Source organism: Apodemus sylvaticus, chromosome 5 (genome assembly GCF_947179515.1).
Source record: "Apodemus sylvaticus chromosome 5, mApoSyl1.1, whole genome shotgun sequence".
NCBI classification, from domain to species: Eukaryota; Metazoa; Chordata; class Mammalia; order Rodentia; family Muridae; genus Apodemus; species Apodemus sylvaticus.
Window position 1 is genome coordinate 73,000,375 of NC_067476.1, and position 19,529 is coordinate 73,019,903.

The 19,529-nt window shown below is 47.3% G+C and overlaps 1 protein-coding gene across 1 annotated transcript in view; it reads left to right on the plus strand.

Annotated features, from left to right (window-relative positions):
• Lrp4 (LDL receptor related protein 4) overlaps positions 1 to 19,529 on the plus strand; it is a 52,794-nt gene that overhangs the window by 27,206 nt on the left and 6,059 nt on the right. Inside the window, exons 17-36 of the mRNA XM_052182956.1 lie at positions 377 to 585; positions 712 to 793; positions 1,674 to 1,779; positions 3,742 to 3,943; positions 5,148 to 5,337; positions 5,424 to 5,555; positions 6,881 to 7,021; positions 7,264 to 7,350; positions 7,456 to 7,627; positions 8,114 to 8,276; positions 8,393 to 8,618; positions 8,982 to 9,285; positions 10,684 to 10,902; positions 11,096 to 11,230; positions 11,971 to 12,079; positions 14,379 to 14,523; positions 14,797 to 14,910; positions 15,326 to 15,461; positions 18,534 to 18,601; positions 18,960 to 19,047. Of these exons, the coding sequence (XP_052038916.1) occupies positions 377 to 585; positions 712 to 793; positions 1,674 to 1,779; positions 3,742 to 3,943; positions 5,148 to 5,337; positions 5,424 to 5,555; positions 6,881 to 7,021; positions 7,264 to 7,350; positions 7,456 to 7,627; positions 8,114 to 8,276; positions 8,393 to 8,618; positions 8,982 to 9,285; positions 10,684 to 10,902; positions 11,096 to 11,230; positions 11,971 to 12,079; positions 14,379 to 14,523; positions 14,797 to 14,910; positions 15,326 to 15,461; positions 18,534 to 18,601; positions 18,960 to 19,047 (3,028 nt within the window). The remainder of the gene's footprint in view (positions 1 to 376; positions 586 to 711; positions 794 to 1,673; positions 1,780 to 3,741; positions 3,944 to 5,147; positions 5,338 to 5,423; positions 5,556 to 6,880; positions 7,022 to 7,263; positions 7,351 to 7,455; positions 7,628 to 8,113; positions 8,277 to 8,392; positions 8,619 to 8,981; positions 9,286 to 10,683; positions 10,903 to 11,095; positions 11,231 to 11,970; positions 12,080 to 14,378; positions 14,524 to 14,796; positions 14,911 to 15,325; positions 15,462 to 18,533; positions 18,602 to 18,959; positions 19,048 to 19,529) is intronic.

A 19,529-nucleotide genomic window follows, 5' to 3' on the forward strand; every position in this document is an offset into this window, starting at 1 on the left:
GTAAGACCCTGTCTCAGGGATACAAAAATCCAGAAGACCTAAAATAGGATAAAAGTCTCAGAAGTAAGCCGGGAGTTGGCAGTGGCCCAGCCATGGCGCTGGGAACAGTCAAGGGAAGTCTGAGGAGAGAACAGTTCAATTTGAATCTGAGAGAGGCCTAAGCAGGGGTAAACCCTTGCCACCGGACCCTGAAGTCTAATCACACAAGGACAAGTGGGCGGGGCTTCAGGGCACCTGTAGTATGAAGAGTAGGGGGCAAAGGGTGGCAGGTCCCAGGAGGTGTGATTGAGCCGGTGTCACACAGGTGAGCATCTGTGTCTGTCACCGTTACTGGATTTAGAGCATTAAAAGGAGACCCCTCTCGGCCTTTGATCAGGTCTTGACAAGTTCCTGCTTTTTGCCCGAAGGATGGACATCCGTCGGATCAGCTTCGACACAGAGGACCTGTCCGACGATGTCATCCCACTGGCTGACGTGCGCAGTGCGGTGGCCCTTGACTGGGACTCCCGGGATGACCACGTGTACTGGACAGATGTCAGCACTGATGCCATCAGCAGGGCCAAGTGGGATGGAACAGGACAGGAGGTAGGGCCACCCAGACCCGGTCGCTCCAGGAGGGGAAGTGTTTCCCATTCCTTGCAGTTGGTGGAGTTTGGGCTCCGGAGCTGGACTAGGAGTGCGGAGAGTGACACAGCTTTGCTTCCTGCCCAGGTGGTAGTGGATACCAGTTTGGAGAGCCCTGCTGGCCTGGCAATTGATTGGGTCACCAACAAGCTCTACTGGACAGATGCAGGTGTGTACAGGGAACCATGACCTGGCTGTCTTGAGTTTTCTGAGTATACGTATAAAATAAGTCTTTAACTTATCTAAATTGCAACTTCTTTTGTGCTCTACTTGGTACTTGTAAAAATTTTGGGGCATCTTAGACAGTGAGCTTATGATTTTTTTTTTTTGTTCCGTGAATGTCCAGATAAAATAGGCATTTTGCTATGGGTCTCAGTAGGGTAGTGACTTGGGAGATAAAAGGAATACCTCTAAATTAGCATTCTTCAAAGTATGGCTTCTGGAACAACATCAGCATGTCCTAACAAGTTGTAAGAAACTCAGGTCCTGGACCCCCAACTCACTCAAAATCAGGCAGAGTTAATTGGAAGAATCTTTAAAGATTGTTTATGTGTACGTGTGTGCCTGAGTGTGTGTATGTAGACCAGGTATATACAGGTGCCCATGGAAGCCAGACGAGGGTGTCAAGGCCCTGGAACTGGAGTTCCAGGCAGTCTTGAACTACCCACTGTGGCTGTCGGGGGAACTGAGCCTGTGTCCTTTGCAAGAGCAGCAAGCACTCTTCCCCGCTGAGCCATCAGTCCAGCCACAGGAACCTGTATTTTAACGAGCTCCTCTCATTTTTGTGCGCACTGAAATCTGAGAATCCTCACCTCAAATCATAGGCTGGAGTGGGCTTCCTAGGTTTAGAAACTTGTGCTCTTCCAAAGAGTGAAACTAATCGCTGCCTTGAATTTTTCTCATAGTTTCAGTTAGTAAATATCCATTGCGTACTCGCCACAAAATCTTTGCCAAGTGTTGACTGCATACAGAGCTCCGTGCTAGGCAGGGCTTAGAGGAGAAGGAAAGAGCAAGCCTGGAATTAATTTGTTTCCCTTATTCCTTGGTAGGCACAGACCGGATTGAAGTGGCCAACACGGACGGCAGCATGAGGACGGTGCTCATCTGGGAGAACCTTGACCGCCCCCGGGACATTGTGGTAGAGCCCATGGGCGGGTGCGTGCTGTCCCTTCTGAGCCCCACCTCCCCCAAGAACTGGGTACAACATGGGAATCTGGAGATGAGGCAGAGGGGCCAGATCTGTGAATGTGCTAAGGACAGGCAGTTGAGGGGCAGTGGGGTCTCTCTAGCGGAGAACCTTTTAAACTTTAAATTTTCTCTAAAAAGATTGTTGTTTGCTTATAAAAGTGATTTCATTATTAAAGAATATTACATTTGTAGGGACTGGAAATAAGGCTCAGAGATTAAGAGCACTGCCTGCTTTTCCAGAGATCTAACTTTCTGGGGTCTAACTTCTTGAGTTCTTCTGATGTAGGATTGGTGAAGATCTTTTCCTTATTTGTTGGTTGCCGATTTGTCCTTTAGATGGTGTCCTTTGCCTTACAGAAACTTTGTAATTTTATGAGGTCCCATTTGTCAATTCTTGATCTTAGAGCATACGCTATTGGTGTTCTGTTCAGGAACTTTCCCCCTGTACCGATGTCCTCAAGGGTCTTCCCCAGTTTCTTTTCTATTAGCTTCAGAGTGTCTGGCTTTATGTGGAGGTCCTTGATCCATTTGGATTTGAGCTTAGTACAAGGAGACAAGGATGGGTCAATTCGCATTCGTCTGTATGCTGACCTCCAGTTGAACTAGCACCATTTCTTGAAAAGGCTATCTTTTTTCCATTGGATGTTTTCAGCTCCACTAGAGAACTCCTACATCTGATAAACAGCTTCAGCAAAGTGGCAGGTTATAAAATCAACTCAAGCAAATCAGTAGCCTTCCTATACTCGACGGATAAGCAGGCTGAGAAAGAAATTAGGGAAATGACACCCTTCACAATAGCCACAAACAGTATAAAGTACCTTGGGGTGACTCTTACCAAACATGTGAAAGATCTGTATGATAAGAACTTCAAGACTCTGAAGAAGGAAATGGAAGAAGACCTCAGAAAATGGAAAAACCTCCCACGCTCATGGATCGCAGGATTGATATGGTTAAAATGGCCATTTTGCCAAAAGCAATATACAGATTCAACGCAATACCCAGGACAGCCAGGGCTACACAGAGAAGAAACCCTGTCTCGAAAAAACCAAAATCCAAAAAACAAACAAACAAACAAATAAATAAATAAAATGAATTTTAAATTTGTAGAAAGCAAAATTTTTACCTTCAGCATAATCATTGTTAACACTTTAGAGCATATTTCTCTGAAGTATATTTTGCTGTAAGTGCCCACAAATATTGGTGGTGACGGTGGCAGCAGTCTGGGTTTTATAAAAGTGACATCGTTTTGGAACCAGATAAGTACCTGTAATCCTAGCACATGGGAGGTGGAAGCAAGAGGATCAGGAATGCAAGGCTATCGTTGGCTACTTAGCAAGTTCAAGACTAGCCTGGGCTATATCTTACCTCACAAAATTGACCAAAAAAAACCCCAACTTTCCCACCCCCCAAAAAGCTATACTTCAGTTTAGCCATATATCCTCCATAGCTTCCTCACAGAGTCTACCGTCCTGCCTTGCTCTTCTTCATAGTTTCATGGAATTTTGTGAACTTACGTGTCCTAATTGTTAATGTGTGTAGTCAAGAGAACGTGTTTGCTGGGCATGGCAGTTCACGCGGAGTTCGGGCTCCCTCTTCTTCCTTCACTCCTAAGGCGGCCTCCTCTGCTGCATACTCTTTAAGCCTGGGCCACTCATCCATCAAGACTCTGAGGTACCTTTTGATAGTGATGGAAGATATAAGGCCTTCAGGAACAGCTCTAAGTTCGAGCTTGGGTAACTCTTGGAGCAGAACCCCTGAAAGCCTTTGAGGACCCTGCATCCTCGGTATTTCTTCCATGCTGTAGACTGAGCCCTCGACCTCACGTGGGCTTCGAAGCACTCTCAGTGAAGCACACTGACACCCCACACTGGATACTAACTGGAAGTCTAAGGACCCCCCCTGCTTACATGTCTTCTCTTTTACATCCAGGTACATGTATTGGACTGACTGGGGTGCGAGTCCCAAGATTGAACGAGCTGGCATGGATGCCTCCAGCCGAGAAGTCATCATCTCTTCGAATCTGACGTGGCCTAATGGATTAGCTATTGACTACGGGTCCCAGCGGCTGTACTGGGCGGATGCCGGCATGAAGACGATTGAATTTGCTGGGCTGGATGGCAGCAAGAGGAAGGTAAAGGTGTCACTAAGAATCTCCCCCTGCTCTGAAGCCGCCAGGACAGCATGCTCTGGCTGGCAGCTGACAGGAGCTGAGGGACCCAGAGCTTATGGGACCAGCATGTGACGGATGCTACTTCTCTAAGAATGTAGGTCCAGAGGACACAGGGCTGCTGGCTGGTGCCTCAGGCCTACTAGGAGCCGGAGTGGGACAGTGGGCTGGACACACACAGAGGCTTTGCTACTCTCCATTGCAACTGATGGCAATCAATCACCTATTTTTCACCTGGCCAATGACTGAGCTGCCTCTCTTTTGCTGTTGTTTACTTTGTTATAATTTCCAACTTTCAGGAAAATTGAAAGAATATAAGAGGAATAATATCTTGCCACATTTCCTGTACCATTCTCTCTCTTCCTCCCTCTTCTTCCCTCCGTCCTCCCCTCTCTTTTCCCCTCTTCTCTCTCCTTTTAATAATCTTAATTTTTTCTCTTTCACTCTATATCTAATCCAGAATCACTCATTGCATTGAGTGACTCTGCTCCCACTCCAGCATCCCCGGGGCCTTGCTGTGTAGCCCAAGCTGGCCTTAAACTTGGGTGACCCTCCTGTCTGATCCTTCTCAGTTCTGGGACGACAGGCCTGTACCAACATGCCCAGCTCATAATCACATCTCTTCATCCTCTAATCTTGCTTCTTCCTCAGACTTTCTTAACCTTTCTATTTAAAAGAAAACCACGTATTAGTTTGTGTGTATTACAGTGCAAGCTCAGAAGACAGCTTGTCGGAGCTGGTTCTCTCCTTCCGCCACATGAAGTCCACATTCTCTCTCTTCCTTTCTCTTCTTCCTTCCCTCCTGGGAACTCAGGTCACCATAGTTGAGGGCAAGCACCTTTACCCACTGAACCATCTGCTGACCTTTCCATTTTCAAAGCAGAGCAATCGCTTTCTTGTGGTATCTATTTTGATTGCTTGGTTAAGATGGTATTCACTACAAAGCTGCTAATTTTCTTTCCTTTTGTGATTTGAGCCAAGACACAATGGAGATATGTAAATGACTTCTTCCAGTAGTCACACTGCACTTAGATGGGTGTTAACATGAGCTGGCAGACACAAGCTGAGAGAGATAACCTCTAGGTCACAGGAAGTTCCTTCCTAGCACTTTGCTAAACTCTTGCCTGTTCCCTGTACTGTTTGATGATACAAGTATTGGGTCTTTCAGGTACTGATTGGAAGTCAACTCCCCCACCCTTTTGGGCTGACTCTCTATGGACAGCGCATCTATTGGACTGACTGGCAAACCAAAAGTATACAAAGCGCTGACCGGCTGACCGGGCTAGACAGGGAGACTCTCCAGGAGAACCTGGAGAATCTTATGGACATCCATGTCTTCCACCGCCAGAGGCCTCCAGGTAAGCCGCCATCAGCAGCTGTTGGCATCTCCCTCAGCCTTCTCATCCCCTAGCTGCCACGTTGACCGCTCCCTCTCCCTCCACAGTGACAACACCGTGTGCTGTGGAGAATGGCGGCTGCAGCCATCTATGTCTCAGGTCCCCCAATCCGAGCGGCTTCAGCTGCACCTGCCCCACAGGCATCAACCTGCTTCTGGACGGCAGGACGTGCTCACCAGGTGAGTTTGCCCGTGGCCTGTTTGGGTGGAATGGGGCTGTCCCTCCTCTGCAGGAATCCTCCATATGGTCCGAGAATCTGTGCAGCAGTGAGGGCTGTTAGGAGAAGCAGCAGGTGGACAGGATGGAGACCAGGTCCCATTGTTTCTCGTGGTCTTCTTGGACATTAGAGAGGCTGTCTGTCCTGTCTCAACAGTCTCACCTGTTGCAAAGTTGCAATATGATACTTTGCTTAGAACAAGATACTCCTTTGGAGAAACTTGGTTAAAAAATAAATGTAAAACTGTGTTCTATCTACAATGGACTGGTGCCCTCTAGTCCTTCGATGTGCCCCTTTTGCAAGCACAGGACCTGTGTGCCATTCTTACGGGAAGATCCCAGAAGCAGGGCCTGGCTACTCAGATCTTAGGAGTCAAGGTTTCTCCTAGGGCTACTGTGGAAGGCTTGAATTCTCATCTCGTAAAGAATCAGAATGCCTCTCAACTGGTGAATGAAGCTTTCTGGGACCCTATTACTCCTTTTCTTAGGCTGTGTGTGTGTGTGTGTGTGTCTGTCTGTCTGTCTGAGGATAACATGAGGTAGTCTGTTTTCTCCTTCCATCACATGGGTCCTGGAGGTCATCAGGCTAGTAGCAAGCACCTCCACCCACTGAGCCATCTGGCTATGCCTCCTTCCATAGACTAAATGAAGAGGTGAGCCAAGCAGCTGCTATACACCTGTAAGCCCAGCGCTTGGGGGAATTAGGAGTTGAAGACCCTCCTCCTTCCCACAGTGAGGTCAAAGCCAACCTAGGCCATATGAGCCCTTTAAAAAAAAAAAGATTTATTTATTTATCATATGTAAGTACACTGTAGCTTCAGACACTTTTTCTTCTTGCTCTGGACCCATGGTCCCTGCTCACTTGCTCACTGTAGCTGTCTTCAGACACCCCAGAAGAGGGTTTCAGATATCATTATGGGTGGTTGTGAGCCATCATGTGGTTGCTGGGATTTGAACTCATGACCTTCCGAAGAGCAATCAGTGCTCTTAACCACTGAGACAACTCTCCAGCCCAATGAGGCCCTTTTTTAAGCTCTCCTAACACCCAAAAAGGAAGTACCATTTATACATATGTGCGAAGCCTAATGCTCAGTGCTTTATGTATGTACACGATTTCTTTTTATTCTCATAGCTATCCTGTTACGATGCCCGTTGTATAGAAGAGGCTTAAATAATTTCAGTAATTTGCCTAGGCTCAGGCCTTGGACTTCAGTTTGTCTGCCCCCAAATCCTCTTAGTGTCTCTGCTAGTGTGACTGTCCTCCCTCCTTCTCTCTCCACCTGGGCAGGCATGAACAGTTTCCTCATCTTCGCCAGGAGGATTGATGTTCGCATGGTCTCCTTGGACATCCCTTATTTTGCCGATGTGGTGGTACCCATCAACATGACCATGAAGAACACCATCGCCATCGGGGTGGACCCGCTGGAAGGTCTGTGTGACTCTTGTTCTCATCCGCATGTCTGTGCCTGATCAGAAGCCATCCCTGTCCTTTCTTCCTCCGCCTTTACCTTCTGTTCTTGCTGTCTTTGCCAAGAGCTGCTCTGCTGTGACATCCCTTTCCCCTGTTAGGGTCTATAGGGCTCTTTGACTGTCCTGGTGTCTCAGGCTCTGAATCAGGCTCTGCCGCTGTGGGCAGGCAGGACCTGGGTTGAGTCAAGCCTTTCCTTTCAGGAAAAGTGTACTGGTCTGACAGCACACTGCACAGGATCAGCCGTGCCAGCCTGGATGGCTCACAGCATGAGGACATCATCACTACAGGTGAACCTCCCTCCCACCCCGAGGGCCACCTGTCTGGCTAAAGAGCTGGGAAATAGCCCATCTGCCTTAAGGCCGGAGTCAGTATGCTCTTCCGACACCCTGCAGGTCTGCAGACCACAGATGGACTTGCAGTGGATGCCGTTGGCCGGAAGGTGTACTGGACAGACACGGGAACGAATAGGATTGAAGTTGGCAACCTAGATGGGTCTATGCGGAAAGTGTTGGTGTGGCAGAACCTTGACAGTCCCCGGGCCATTGTACTGTACCATGAAATGGGGTGAGAGCTGGCTTTATCACTCTGGGTGGCTGAGTGCACCAAGCTTAGCTGAGACCATGGATAGGTGAAGGTATGCAGTGGGAAATGTGTTACAGGAGCACTGTGATCCCTGGAGGTCACATCGACTAACCCCTGACCCGGGACTGTTGGACTCCCTTGCAGCTTTTCTCGTTGTGTCAGTGTAGTGTACATCTTTAAAGCCTTGCCATCCGCAGACAGGATGCAAGGGCTGGGGATCCATCACTTAGTAAAGTGCTTGCCACACAAGCACGAAGATCTGAGTTTGGAATCCCAGTGCCCAAATAAAAAGCTAGGTACCGTGAGTGATATGCGCCTGTGATCCCAGTGCTGGAGAGGTAGAAAGAGGAGGAGCCCCGGAGCTTGCTGCCCAGCTAGGCTCGCTGAACCCGTGGGCTCCAGGCTCAGCAGGCATTCACAGACTGTGGGGGCTATTAGAATAACCAGATGCTCTACTTCCTCCACCAGGTTCATGTACTGGACGGACTGGGGCGAGAATGCCAAACTAGAGCGTTCCGGAATGGATGGCTCAGACCGCACTGTGCTCATTAACAACAACCTGGGGTGGCCTAATGGACTGACCGTGGACAAGACCAGCTCCCAACTGCTGTGGGCTGATGCCCATACCGAGGTGAGAGCCCTGCCCCTGCTTCCCAGAAGCCTGGGAAGATGGAAGAGAGCTGTTCAGGATGTTCAGTGAAGGCCCTTGGTGGACTAATAGATACCTCTGCACAATCTCCTCCACAGAGAATTGAGGTGGCGGACCTGAATGGTGCCAATCGGCACACACTGGTGTCACCAGTCCAGCACCCGTATGGCCTCACTCTGCTCGACTCTTATATCTACTGGACCGACTGGCAGACCCGTAGTATCCACCGGGCTGACAAGAGTACTGGCAGCAATGTCATCCTTGTGAGGTCCAACCTGCCAGGCCTCATGGACATCCAAGCTGTTGACCGGGCACAGCCACTGGGTGAGAAGATTCTAGGATTCTTGAGTCAGGGCCTCTGGGGTTATCACAACAGCAGAATATAGCCAGGGCACAGAACTGCTTACAATCAGAGAGACTTCCTAAAGCTCCACTTCCGGGATAAGACTTTTGTCCCTCTAGATATAGCTGGTACCACAGGTCTATGATGCTGCTACCTCCAAAGAGCTCTTGGTGGCACTTGCTCTACCTCATTTCTGCCAAACCCTGAATCTTGTCTCTAAGAGTAGCAAGTAGTTAACCATGAGAGACTAGGTCCTTTATGAGCCACTGCTGGCCTCCCAGGCTGGGTGTGAAAGCTCAGCCTCCCAGGCTGAGTGTGAACACTGGATGCTCTTCTCTCACCAGGTTTTAATAAGTGTGGCTCAAGAAATGGCGGCTGCTCCCACCTCTGTCTACCTCGGCCTTCTGGTTTCTCCTGTGCCTGCCCCACTGGCATTCAGCTGAAGGGAGACGGGAAGACCTGTGACCCCTCTCCAGAGACCTACCTGCTTTTCTCTAGCCGAGGCTCCATTCGCCGTATCTCACTGGACACCGATGACCACACAGACGTGCACGTTCCCGTTCCTGGGCTCAACAATGTCATCTCCCTAGACTATGACAGTGTAGATGGAAAGGTCTATTACACAGACGTGTTCCTGGATGTTATCAGGTATGAGTGGCACTGAAACCAGCAGGGGACACAGACCTGATCTTGAGTAGTCATGTGTGAGGTTACATGCTCTGTTGACAAATAAGTGGGCAGATGGCTTAGCAGATGTGGAGTTAGATTTCTGAGCACGTCACACTAGTCCACACTTCCATTGCTTGTTTGTTGGTTTGATGAGTGTGAAACTACTCAGGAGCCTAGTTGAAGGCCAACGTGTGCAAGGTCCAGTCTTAAAAACTCAGAGCAGAGCAGGTTATAGTGGTTCCCCACCTATAATCTCAGCACTCAAGGGGCCGAGGCAGGAAGGCGGTGAGTAGAAGATCAGCCTGGACAATGTAGCAACTTCCTGTCTCAAAAAACAATAAAAGGATGCAGCTCGGAGTGCTTGTGCACTATGTGCAAAGCACTGGATTCTCAGCAGAGCCTCAAGTGGGCACTTGAGGCAGAAAGATCACAAGTTCAAGGCCATCTTTGGCTATATAATGTGCTAGCTCAAGGCCTGGACTGCATGAGACTCCATCTCAAAAACGTGTGTGTGTGTGTGTGTGTGTGTGCGCGTGTGCGTGTGCGTGTGCGTGTGCGTGTGTGTGTGTGTGTGTGTGTGTGTCACAGAAGCTTGGTATATTAAACAAACAAGCATGATGCTAAGTCAGGAACCTGGAGCTTCCATATTTAGTGTCAGGTCCTGAGGGGACTCTAAGAATCCCCTAAGGCAGGAGAAAAGTTAGAATCTATATTGCCACATAGGGGCCTTGGCCCAACATTAAGTTTTATATTGCTTTACAAGGTTATTTTTATTGTTCTTTATATTTCTTATTTCAACACAACTCAAGAATATGATGCATGCCAATACAAGAGACTTACCATGGCAGAAATGCTTAGATGGGATATAGAGATCTTTTGCCTTTGTTCTCCTGGGCATTCAGATCTCATGTGGTGTGTGTACAGTTTAGAGAAATCCCCCAGGTGACTACAACGCGATCCTTATCGCTGGTGATTTAATTTCTGTTTAAAAGCACAGATTGGTTTTAGCAGACCTTTCCTTTCTATCTTTGCTTTGCTCTGTTCTAGAGACTGAACACAGGGCCAGTGTTCTACCACTGACTTATACTCTCAGCCCAAGTCTACCTGTTCCATAACCACCCCAGGCAGCAATCCTTGTGTCCTCACAGGATATATCAGGAATGTTTTAATTTATCCTCTGGCAAGACATGCGTCCAAACCCTCTTGCAGGAAACACTCTTAAGAATTTACTTTCTCATTCATTCTGCCTGCATTGAGCACCTACCATTGCTGGGTCCTGAGGATCTACTGTATCTGTCTCTGTAGAGCTTATGGTGAGTCTCAGAGTATGTTTTCTGGTTAGTCTGGTTACTCAAGCAACCCTGCATTGTCCCCAAGGCGAGCGGATCTGAATGGAAGCAACATGGAGACTGTTATTGGTCACGGGCTGAAGACCACCGATGGGCTGGCAGTGGACTGGGTTGCCAGAAACCTGTACTGGACAGATACAGGCCGAAATACCATCGAAGCATCTCGGCTAGATGGTTCCTGTCGCAAAGTGCTAATCAACAACAGTCTAGACGAGCCCCGGGCCATTGCTGTTTTCCCCAGAAAGGGGTAAGTTTGTGTCTAGTGGGAAAGAGATCTGGGCTAGAAGGGATTGGTAGAAAAGAAGTTCCCAGAAGGTCCTCACAGATTAATGGGTTGGTGGTAATTAATGGGTTGGTGGTAATGGGTTGGCTGCTATATTCTGCCAACCTCTTTTCACCATCTCCCTGTGCCTTGTGACAATGGCGCTATTGTATCCTAGGTACCTCTTCTGGACAGACTGGGGCCACATTGCCAAGATTGAACGGGCAAACCTGGATGGTTCTGAGAGGAAGGTCCTCATCAACACAGACCTAGGCTGGCCCAATGGCCTTACCTTGGACTATGATACCCGCAGGTGAGGACCCTGTCCCAAACAGCCCCCTGGAAATGGAGGGTGGGCCAAGGAGAAGACAGAGGTTGACATGGGGGAAAAGAAAAGATGGAAAACTCCTGGACAGATGAGGAAGAGGAAACAGTGAGGAGGGTAAGACAATGCTGTTAGCACCGGGCTTGCCGAACCCAGCCCTGGGCTTTCCATGGCTTTGGTTTACAAGTTCTGAGGGACTGTTAGTAGACAGAATGTGTCCAATTTTCCACATCCATCTAGGGTCTTAGATTTGTGGCTTACCTGTGGAAGCAACGGGTGCTGGGATTGGCAATTTCTCCTCTAGATTAGAGGGGAAAAAAGAGAAAGACAGAGGAGGGTAACTTCCCCTTCTTGTCCCCAGAGGAAAAGAATTAAGGTCAGGTCACCTGGACAGTTGGTAGGGTGACCTCTTTCTTTAACCTTGGTTAAGGCCACATGACCTGATCCCTTTTTGAAGGCCATTTATAAAACTTTGGGCTTACATCAAAAGGTGATCAAGGTGCCATGGAAATGCCTTCGGGTGGTCCTAGGTGTTCTGTCTCCACAGAGCAGCTCCAGCCTCCCTGCTTAGGAGTTAGGTTTCATTCTTTAGCTGTGGGGTTCACGGTGGCACCTCATCAGGAGTGTTTCCCGACGGTGCGGCAGGCACCTGCCGGTTCAGCTCAGGGAGGAACAGGAAGCGCCTTATGGGGAAGAACCCTCTGCACCCCTTCTCTTTCTCTTCGCAGGATCTACTGGGTAGATGCGCATCTGGATCGGATCGAGAGTGCTGACCTGAATGGGAAGCTGAGGCAGGTCTTGGTCAGCCGTGTGTCCCACCCCTTTGCCCTCACACAGGTACTGGCTCAGGAGAGAGGTGACTAGACCTCCCTGACTAGGGTGTGTCCTGGGGAGTCTAAGCCACTAAGCACCCTGCTATCCTGGCCCAGCACTTCCATGTTCTACCATTTGAAGGCCTGCTTCTCAAACAGAGGTGCGCGCAGAATTAGCTGTGGAGCTTGTTAGAACATAAGGGCCAGGGCCCCGGCTCAAGAGAAGTTGCTTTGTGATGACTGAGCCCAGGAACAAGGAATTTGAATCTACTGCTGTGCTTTTAGCTCACTTAGTTCAAGTTGGTTAGAATGGCTAAAGGAGAGAGATCTGGTGGCTAGCCATTTGGTAAGTGTTTGCATGCTTTCACAATGAGCCTAAGCCTACCTGGTTAAATAACAGGACACAGAACCGTGTAGGCTGTAGTTACCTATAAAACAAGTTGGTTTAATAATAGCATCCACTTGAAGTATGCACTAGTGTCAGCATAGGACATGGCACTCTATAAGCACCAGATGCACTGTATTACTTGCTTATTGACAAGAGCAAATTAAGGGAGGGAAGGTTTAGTCTGACTCACGGTTCAAAGGTTCAGTTCATCGTAACAGAGAAGACATGATGGCAGGAGCAGGAGGCAGCCGGTCACACTGTACCTGCAGTCAGGAGACAGATGTTGGTGCGGGCTGTGCCCAGCCACCTCTCTCCTTTTGATCCAGCCCAGGTCCCCTGGCCTGCTGGAATTTAGAGTGAGTCTTCTCACCTTAATTAACTTCCTCTAGCAACCTCTCTGGCGTGCCTTGAAGTTTGTCTCCATGATGATCTCTAAATCCCAACTTGACAATCACAATTAACCATCAAGTTGGGTGAAGTGGCTTATAGATCTCTGAGTTCAAGGACAGGCTGATCCGTGCTAGCAGAGGATCTTTAATAAGACTCTGTCTCATATTAAAACAGAGATTACATGTAACTAGTTTGATTATTCTTAGCCTTGTTTGGGATAGTTCGACACAACAAAATAACCCAAGGGAACCATGTGGCAGCATATGGTTATAATTCCTGCAATTTGGAGGTTGAGGCAGATATTCAAGGATATCCTCAGCTACAAAGCTAGCCTGGGCTATCTGAGACAAGCATCATCCTTTTTTTGTTATGCTGGGGATTGAACCTGTAGCACTCTGCCACAGAGCTACATCCCCAACCCTGTATTGTTTATTCAATGTTTACCCACTGCAAAGGGCTTGTCTGAATTTAACTGGAAATAGGCTAACACTGACTATATTTTCTCAATCTACAAATGCCTTCCAGAATTTCTAGCATTCTATGATGGAGGAGGAAGAGAATAATACTTTCATTTCCCCTCTCACCCTTGGCTGAGAATGTCACTTCCAGTGCATTGTCAGGAGGCTGTCCCTGTAAATAAGCAGAAGATTTGAGTCAGGGTTGGACTCCTGTTTGCTGGGTAGCGAGCTACTCGCTCATTTGACTGAGGACTGAGTGTAGGTGCTACAGACTCGGAGATGAACTAAGCACATTCTTATTTTTTAAATTTCTTTAAAATTTTAATTTTTAAAATCTTTTTATTGGTTCTCTGTGAATTTCGCATCATGCACCCCAATCCTGCTTGTCTCCCCATCTCCTCATACCTGTCCTACACCTTTGCAGCCTTTCCTGCAAAAGAGGAAAAAGATCTGTAGTGTGTCACAGCCACACACATTCTTGGACTGGAGGCACATGGCTGTAGCTCTAGCACTTGGGAGGAAGAGACAATAGATTATTGAGTGTGTGGCCTACCTGAGCTACACAGTGAGTTTCCGGCTAACTTGGGCTGCATAGCAAGACTGTCTCAAAAAAAAATAAAAAAAGAAAGAAAGTTAGGCATTGGGAGGTGTGGCTATAATTCTAGCTCTTGGGAGGTGGAGACAGAAGGATTAGGAGTTCAGAGCTAGTGTCAGCTACATAGTTAATCTTACAGCAATCTAGGCTACATGAGAACTCAATAAACAAAAACAAAGAAGATAAACAACCAAACAAAACAACAGCGACAGCAAGTTCCCGAGTAGGGTGGGACAGATAGAAATACAAGCAAGTTACTACCGGTGTCAAAACTACGTGTGGAAGTAGCTGCATGGAGCAGAACCACACGGAGGAGTTGACTGATGTGCTCTGAGTCTGGAGTGGTTTCCTGAGTGATATCTGGGGGTGCATAGCATTCGTTTAGGAAATCAGTCACAGCATTTCAGGAGTGGGCTAGCACACACTGAGGCACACAAGTGTCACCGGGGTCTGACTGCTGAATACTTCTTCTTTTGGGTTCCTTATCGAGTAGCAGGACAGGTGGATCTACTGGACAGACTGGCAGACCAAATCCATCCAGCGTGTTGACAAGTACTCAGGTCGCAACAAGGAGACAGTGCTGGCCAATGTGGAGGGACTCATGGATATCATTGTGGTGTCCCCTCAGCGGCAGACAGGTGGGACCCTAGGAACTGAGCCCCTTTCCTCTCAGTTGGTGGGGCTGGCTCTGGTTAGCCCAAGGGCTGTAAGCGACCAACATAATTAGAGCCACAAGAAAACCTTTTGAGCTTGTGTTTCACGTCTTTTAGATCTTTGCATCCTTTATGATTATCTCCTTCCTGCCCTATGGACCTGGGAATGAGATGCCCTGTCCCCCGGAGATTTCCTCCCTTTTGAGAAGTATGAGACCCTGTTCTGTCTTAGACCAGACACATCTGCTTTGCCTCCAGGGACCAATGCCTGTGGTGTGAACAATGGCGGCTGTACCCACCTCTGCTTTGCCAGAGCCTCTGACTTTGTGTGTGCCTGTCCTGATGAACCAGACAGTCATCCCTGCTCCCTTGGTGAGTTGGATAGACTGGCTTCCTGGAACAACAGAGTCCTTGGAAAGGGAGGGGATAGCAACCTCAACACTGCCCTTTTAGGGAGCATCATAGTGGCATCATGTAAATGAGCAGTAGTCTTGGGCTTCATGACGCTCGGGCCTGGCTCTGTCTGGCTTCATTTCCTAGAACAGAAGTCTAGGTTCCTGATGTCTCACTGGGTACCACCAGATCATCATCCATATTCCTAATATTTATGAGCCACCATTTTTTCTAGAATCACTAATAGTAAATCCAAATCCCTTTTGAATTTAGAGCAATAAATGCAAGTGCCTGAGGTTAGGGCATCTGAAAGAGTCTGTCACGACTTCTAACTGCTACTCTTGAACTATATATAGGTTTTTAGCAGTCCATTTCAATCCTCTTTTCCCTCCAGTACCTGGCCTCGTGCCCCCTGCTCCCAGAGCTACCAGCATGAACGAAAAGAGCCCCGTGCTACCCAACACGTTGCCCACCACCTTACATTCTTCTACCACCAAGACCCGCACATCTCTGGAGGGGGCGGAAGGAAGGTAAGTAGGGTCAGTACAGGATTGAGGGTCTGGATTCAGGTCACCATGCCCTCCTGGTAGAAAAGCATTGTCCCAGCTTCATAATCTGGCAGATGGGAGATATGTCACATCATTAAACACCAGTTGCTATTATGTGGAACACAGGGTGCTCTTTAAATGTAGATTGCTGCAAATGAATCCCTCTTACTTTTTTAAGTGTGTGTGTGTGTGTGTGTGTGCAGGTGGGCATGTGCGTGTGTTCTCGAGAGCACACACATGTAGAAGACAGAGGAGGATAACAGGTCACTGACCTGGAGCTCACTGTATTTTTGGCTAGGCTGGTGCCCAGTGATTCTCCTGTCAGTGCGCCCCATTGGTAGGGTCATAGGCATGTGCAGCTATGCCCAGCTTTTTACCTGGGTGCTGGAGATCCGCACTTGGGTCTTCACACTTGCACATCAGGTGCTCTTAATCACTGAACCATCTCCTGGGTCCTGATGCTCTTTTCATTTCTGAGAGCAAGAAACTTGAAAACAGCTTTCTACAGAAACTGGTAGGGAGGAGGTTTCTTCCTGCGTTCCCGTCTGACTATCTGTCTTTGCTGTCATGTCTCCAACGTAGTATTAGGGTTTTGTCCTAGTAGAAACCCTTGACTGAGATTAAATATTTAATACAACATTAAAGTAGTATCTGCATTATAACTTTATAACCTAAGTGTGATAGCCTTAGCTTATAATGATCCCAGGACTCAAATAAAATACATATATGTGCATATGCACACAATACACACAAACAGATACACATGTCATCATCAAATAAGCAAATATAACCATATACAGTCTTCAAAGCAAGCATAAAATATATTTCATTAAATTTGATGGCAACTATAGTTTAAAAGGCCATTGAGCTGAAAGCAGAAACAATGACTCCAAAATAAGTACTCACTCGCTCAGGGTCTCCAAAGTGCCAAGATTTGCACTCTGGGCTCTGCATTCTGTGTAGTTTGTAAAGAAAGCAAACACCCATGTGTAAGCATGTGCCTTTCTAAGGAACTCGGAAATGATAGCCTTCGTCTTTAATCTTACTTTCCTTTAGAACTTTGGTTGTTTTCACAGTGCTGACGTGTGAACTCCACACATGCCAGGCAGGCAGTCTACTGCTGAGCTGTGCTCCTAGCCCCTAGTTTGATTTGGGAAACATCTGGACCCTTGTCAGACATTTTCTCCTGGGTGTGTATATACACATCCCTCCGTGCATGTGGAGGCCAGAGCTCAGTGTGGAGTGGCTTCCTCAGTGGCTTCCTCAGTGGCTTCCTCAGTGGCTTCCTCAGTGGCTTCCCGTGTTATTTTTTTTTTTTTTTTTTGAGACACGGTCTCTCCCCTAACCTTAGAGCTCACCAGTTGTCTAAGCTGACTAACTCCATGAAGGCTCCTGTCTCCACCTCTCCAGCACAGGCATTAAGGTGTTTGCTGCTGCAACCAGATTTTCATGTGGGTGCTGGGGCTCCGAACCCAGATGGCAAGTGAATCATTGCTTTGGGCCCTCCAATCTTTTAAATGCTTATATATATATAATACATATATATATATATATATGTATATAATACATACATACATACATATATATATATAATACATACATACATACATATATATATATATTTTTTTTTTCCCGAGACTTGGTTTCTCTGTATAATCCTGGGTGTCTTGGAACTCACTCTGTAGACCAGGCTGGCCTCGAACTCAGAAATCTGCCTGCCTCTGCCTCCCAAGTGCTGGGATTAAAGGCACGCGCCACCACTGCCTGGCCCTCATTAGTTCCTTAAAGCCTGTGGTAATACATGTTTGACTTTTTAAGTGTGTTAGCTGGAATATAATTTAAAAAACAATCCTGCATAGCTAAGCAGAACATTGGTGCTAAAAAAAAAAAAAAGGCCTCCTCTATTCTTTTTACTAGTTAATATGACATTTTGATGTGCTTATGTCCTACACCTAAAGAAACAAAAGTAACAATCCTAATTATCGTTTCTTTCATTTCTTACTTATTCTCTGACAAATCCATAACATATACATAGATCCTATCCACCCCACCTCTCAGACTTCCACCTGGGATTTTTTTTTTTTCAAATAGTGACACTATGTGGCTTAGGGTGTCCTCCAAGTGCTGGGATATCAGCTGTTCACCACGCCCACTTTTCTCAGACCTTTCCCAGTGGAGTTCTAATTAGATTGGTTCTGGGACCTTGGTTTCAGATGCTCTTCTGCTGTCTCTATGGCTTTTCTTCAGATCGTCAGGCAGTGCCTTCTCTTGCTTGCCAGCCACCTCCTGAGCATTGCCAGTGCCAGTGTGCCAGCTGCACAGTCCCTTCGGGTGTCTTGCTTAGTCCCTTGTGAAAGAATGGAGAGAAGAAAAACAATTTTTTTAACCTTGTGATGACCAATCAGATTTGTGTGGTTGGCAGCTGCTTCCTACTCACTCTTGTAGTAGAAGGAATGTTTGAATTGGCATCCTTAGGACTCTGTCTCGCTCACTCTAAAACTGCTACTTTTAAAGGTATATAACTGAAAACATATTTAAACATGGCATAGCAGCTGGAAAACACTGGTTTCTTTCGCCATTCTCTCTGTCTCTCTCTGTGTCTCTCTCTGTCTCTCTCTGTCTCTGTCTCTCTCTGTCTCTCTCTCTCTCTTTTTAAAACAGGGTCTCACTATCCCAGAACTCATTCCATAGACTAGACTGGCCTCGAACTCACAGAGATCCATCTGTTTCTGCCTTCCAAGTGCCGGGATTAAAGGCCTGCACCACTGCCTGGTTTAATACATAATCTCTTTTGGAGGCACATATTCCAGCACATGTAGAGGTCATAGGATAAGACGTAGGAGTTGGTTTTCTTCCTCTACCCTATGGATTCCAGGGATCCAACTCAGGTCATCAGGCTTGGCAGCAGGTGACCTTACTTACTGAGCCCTTTCCCTGACCCTTGATGGAGTCTTTCAGGTCTGAAAGGCATATTCACAGCCCGTTCCTTCCTGGAAGGGGGCGAGGACCACTTTGAGTCCAAGAAGGCTTCATGTGTCTTTCTCATGCCCACAGATGCTCTGAAAGGGATGCCCAGCTGGGCCTCTGTGCACATTCCAATGACGCTGTGCCTGCTGCTCCAGGTGGGTTCTAAGAATAGAGCTGTTGTAGAAAAGAAGACTCTTCTGTTAATCTGTATTTGAAACAGGCTATTTATTAGCACGTAGGCCACACTAACTCAAATTCTTTAATTTCTTATCCCTTGTCTTCCAAGTACTGAAGAGTAAGCTATGGATATGCCGCTAGTGTATATGGGGTTTCTAATGGACTAAGTCTCCACTTATTTCTTTCCTAGTTTTTGCGTGGAGTCTTACAGGGTTGGCAAACTCTTTTCATCTTTTCATTGACTAAGTCCATAGAAATAATAATCCTAAGAGTCACCACTTAGGTGGCAGCTAGATGGTGCCTTAGTCCCCTCCTGGTGTTCCTCCCTTCTCCTAGGTGAAGGCCTGCACATCAGCTATGCCGTCGGTGGACTCCTCAGTATCCTGCTGATTTTGTTGGTGATTGCAGCTTTGATGCTATACAGGTAACCTCAGCTCTGCAGCAGGGGTGACATGTTCTCTGGTCGCTGATAGCCTGTCTGGGTTCTTTTGAAGCTTCACCGTGTGCTGAATACACTTGCACACAGCCTAGTGTCACCGCTAGGCCCCTGGCTGGGACAGCAGGATGGAGTGGAAGCCTAATTCCTCTCCTGTGGTAAGGTCAGCAGTTTCCTTATTGGATGACTGACTTGTTCCATACCCCTCTCTCCCTCAAATGGGAAATGGTCTTCCCATCACCCCAACACAACCTTTTACCTCAATGTGGCTGATATAGCATTGCTCCCTAGAAATCTCTTTGAGAAGACACAATGTGTCATTTCAATTTAGGATCTTTTTAAATTGCCTTTTTCTTCCCAGTACGTTAAACATTGCAAACAACAACAACAAAACCTGAAAATATAATAATAATAATAATACCACTTTCTTTTAATGGGAAAATATAAATGCCCTAACCTGGTATATCTTA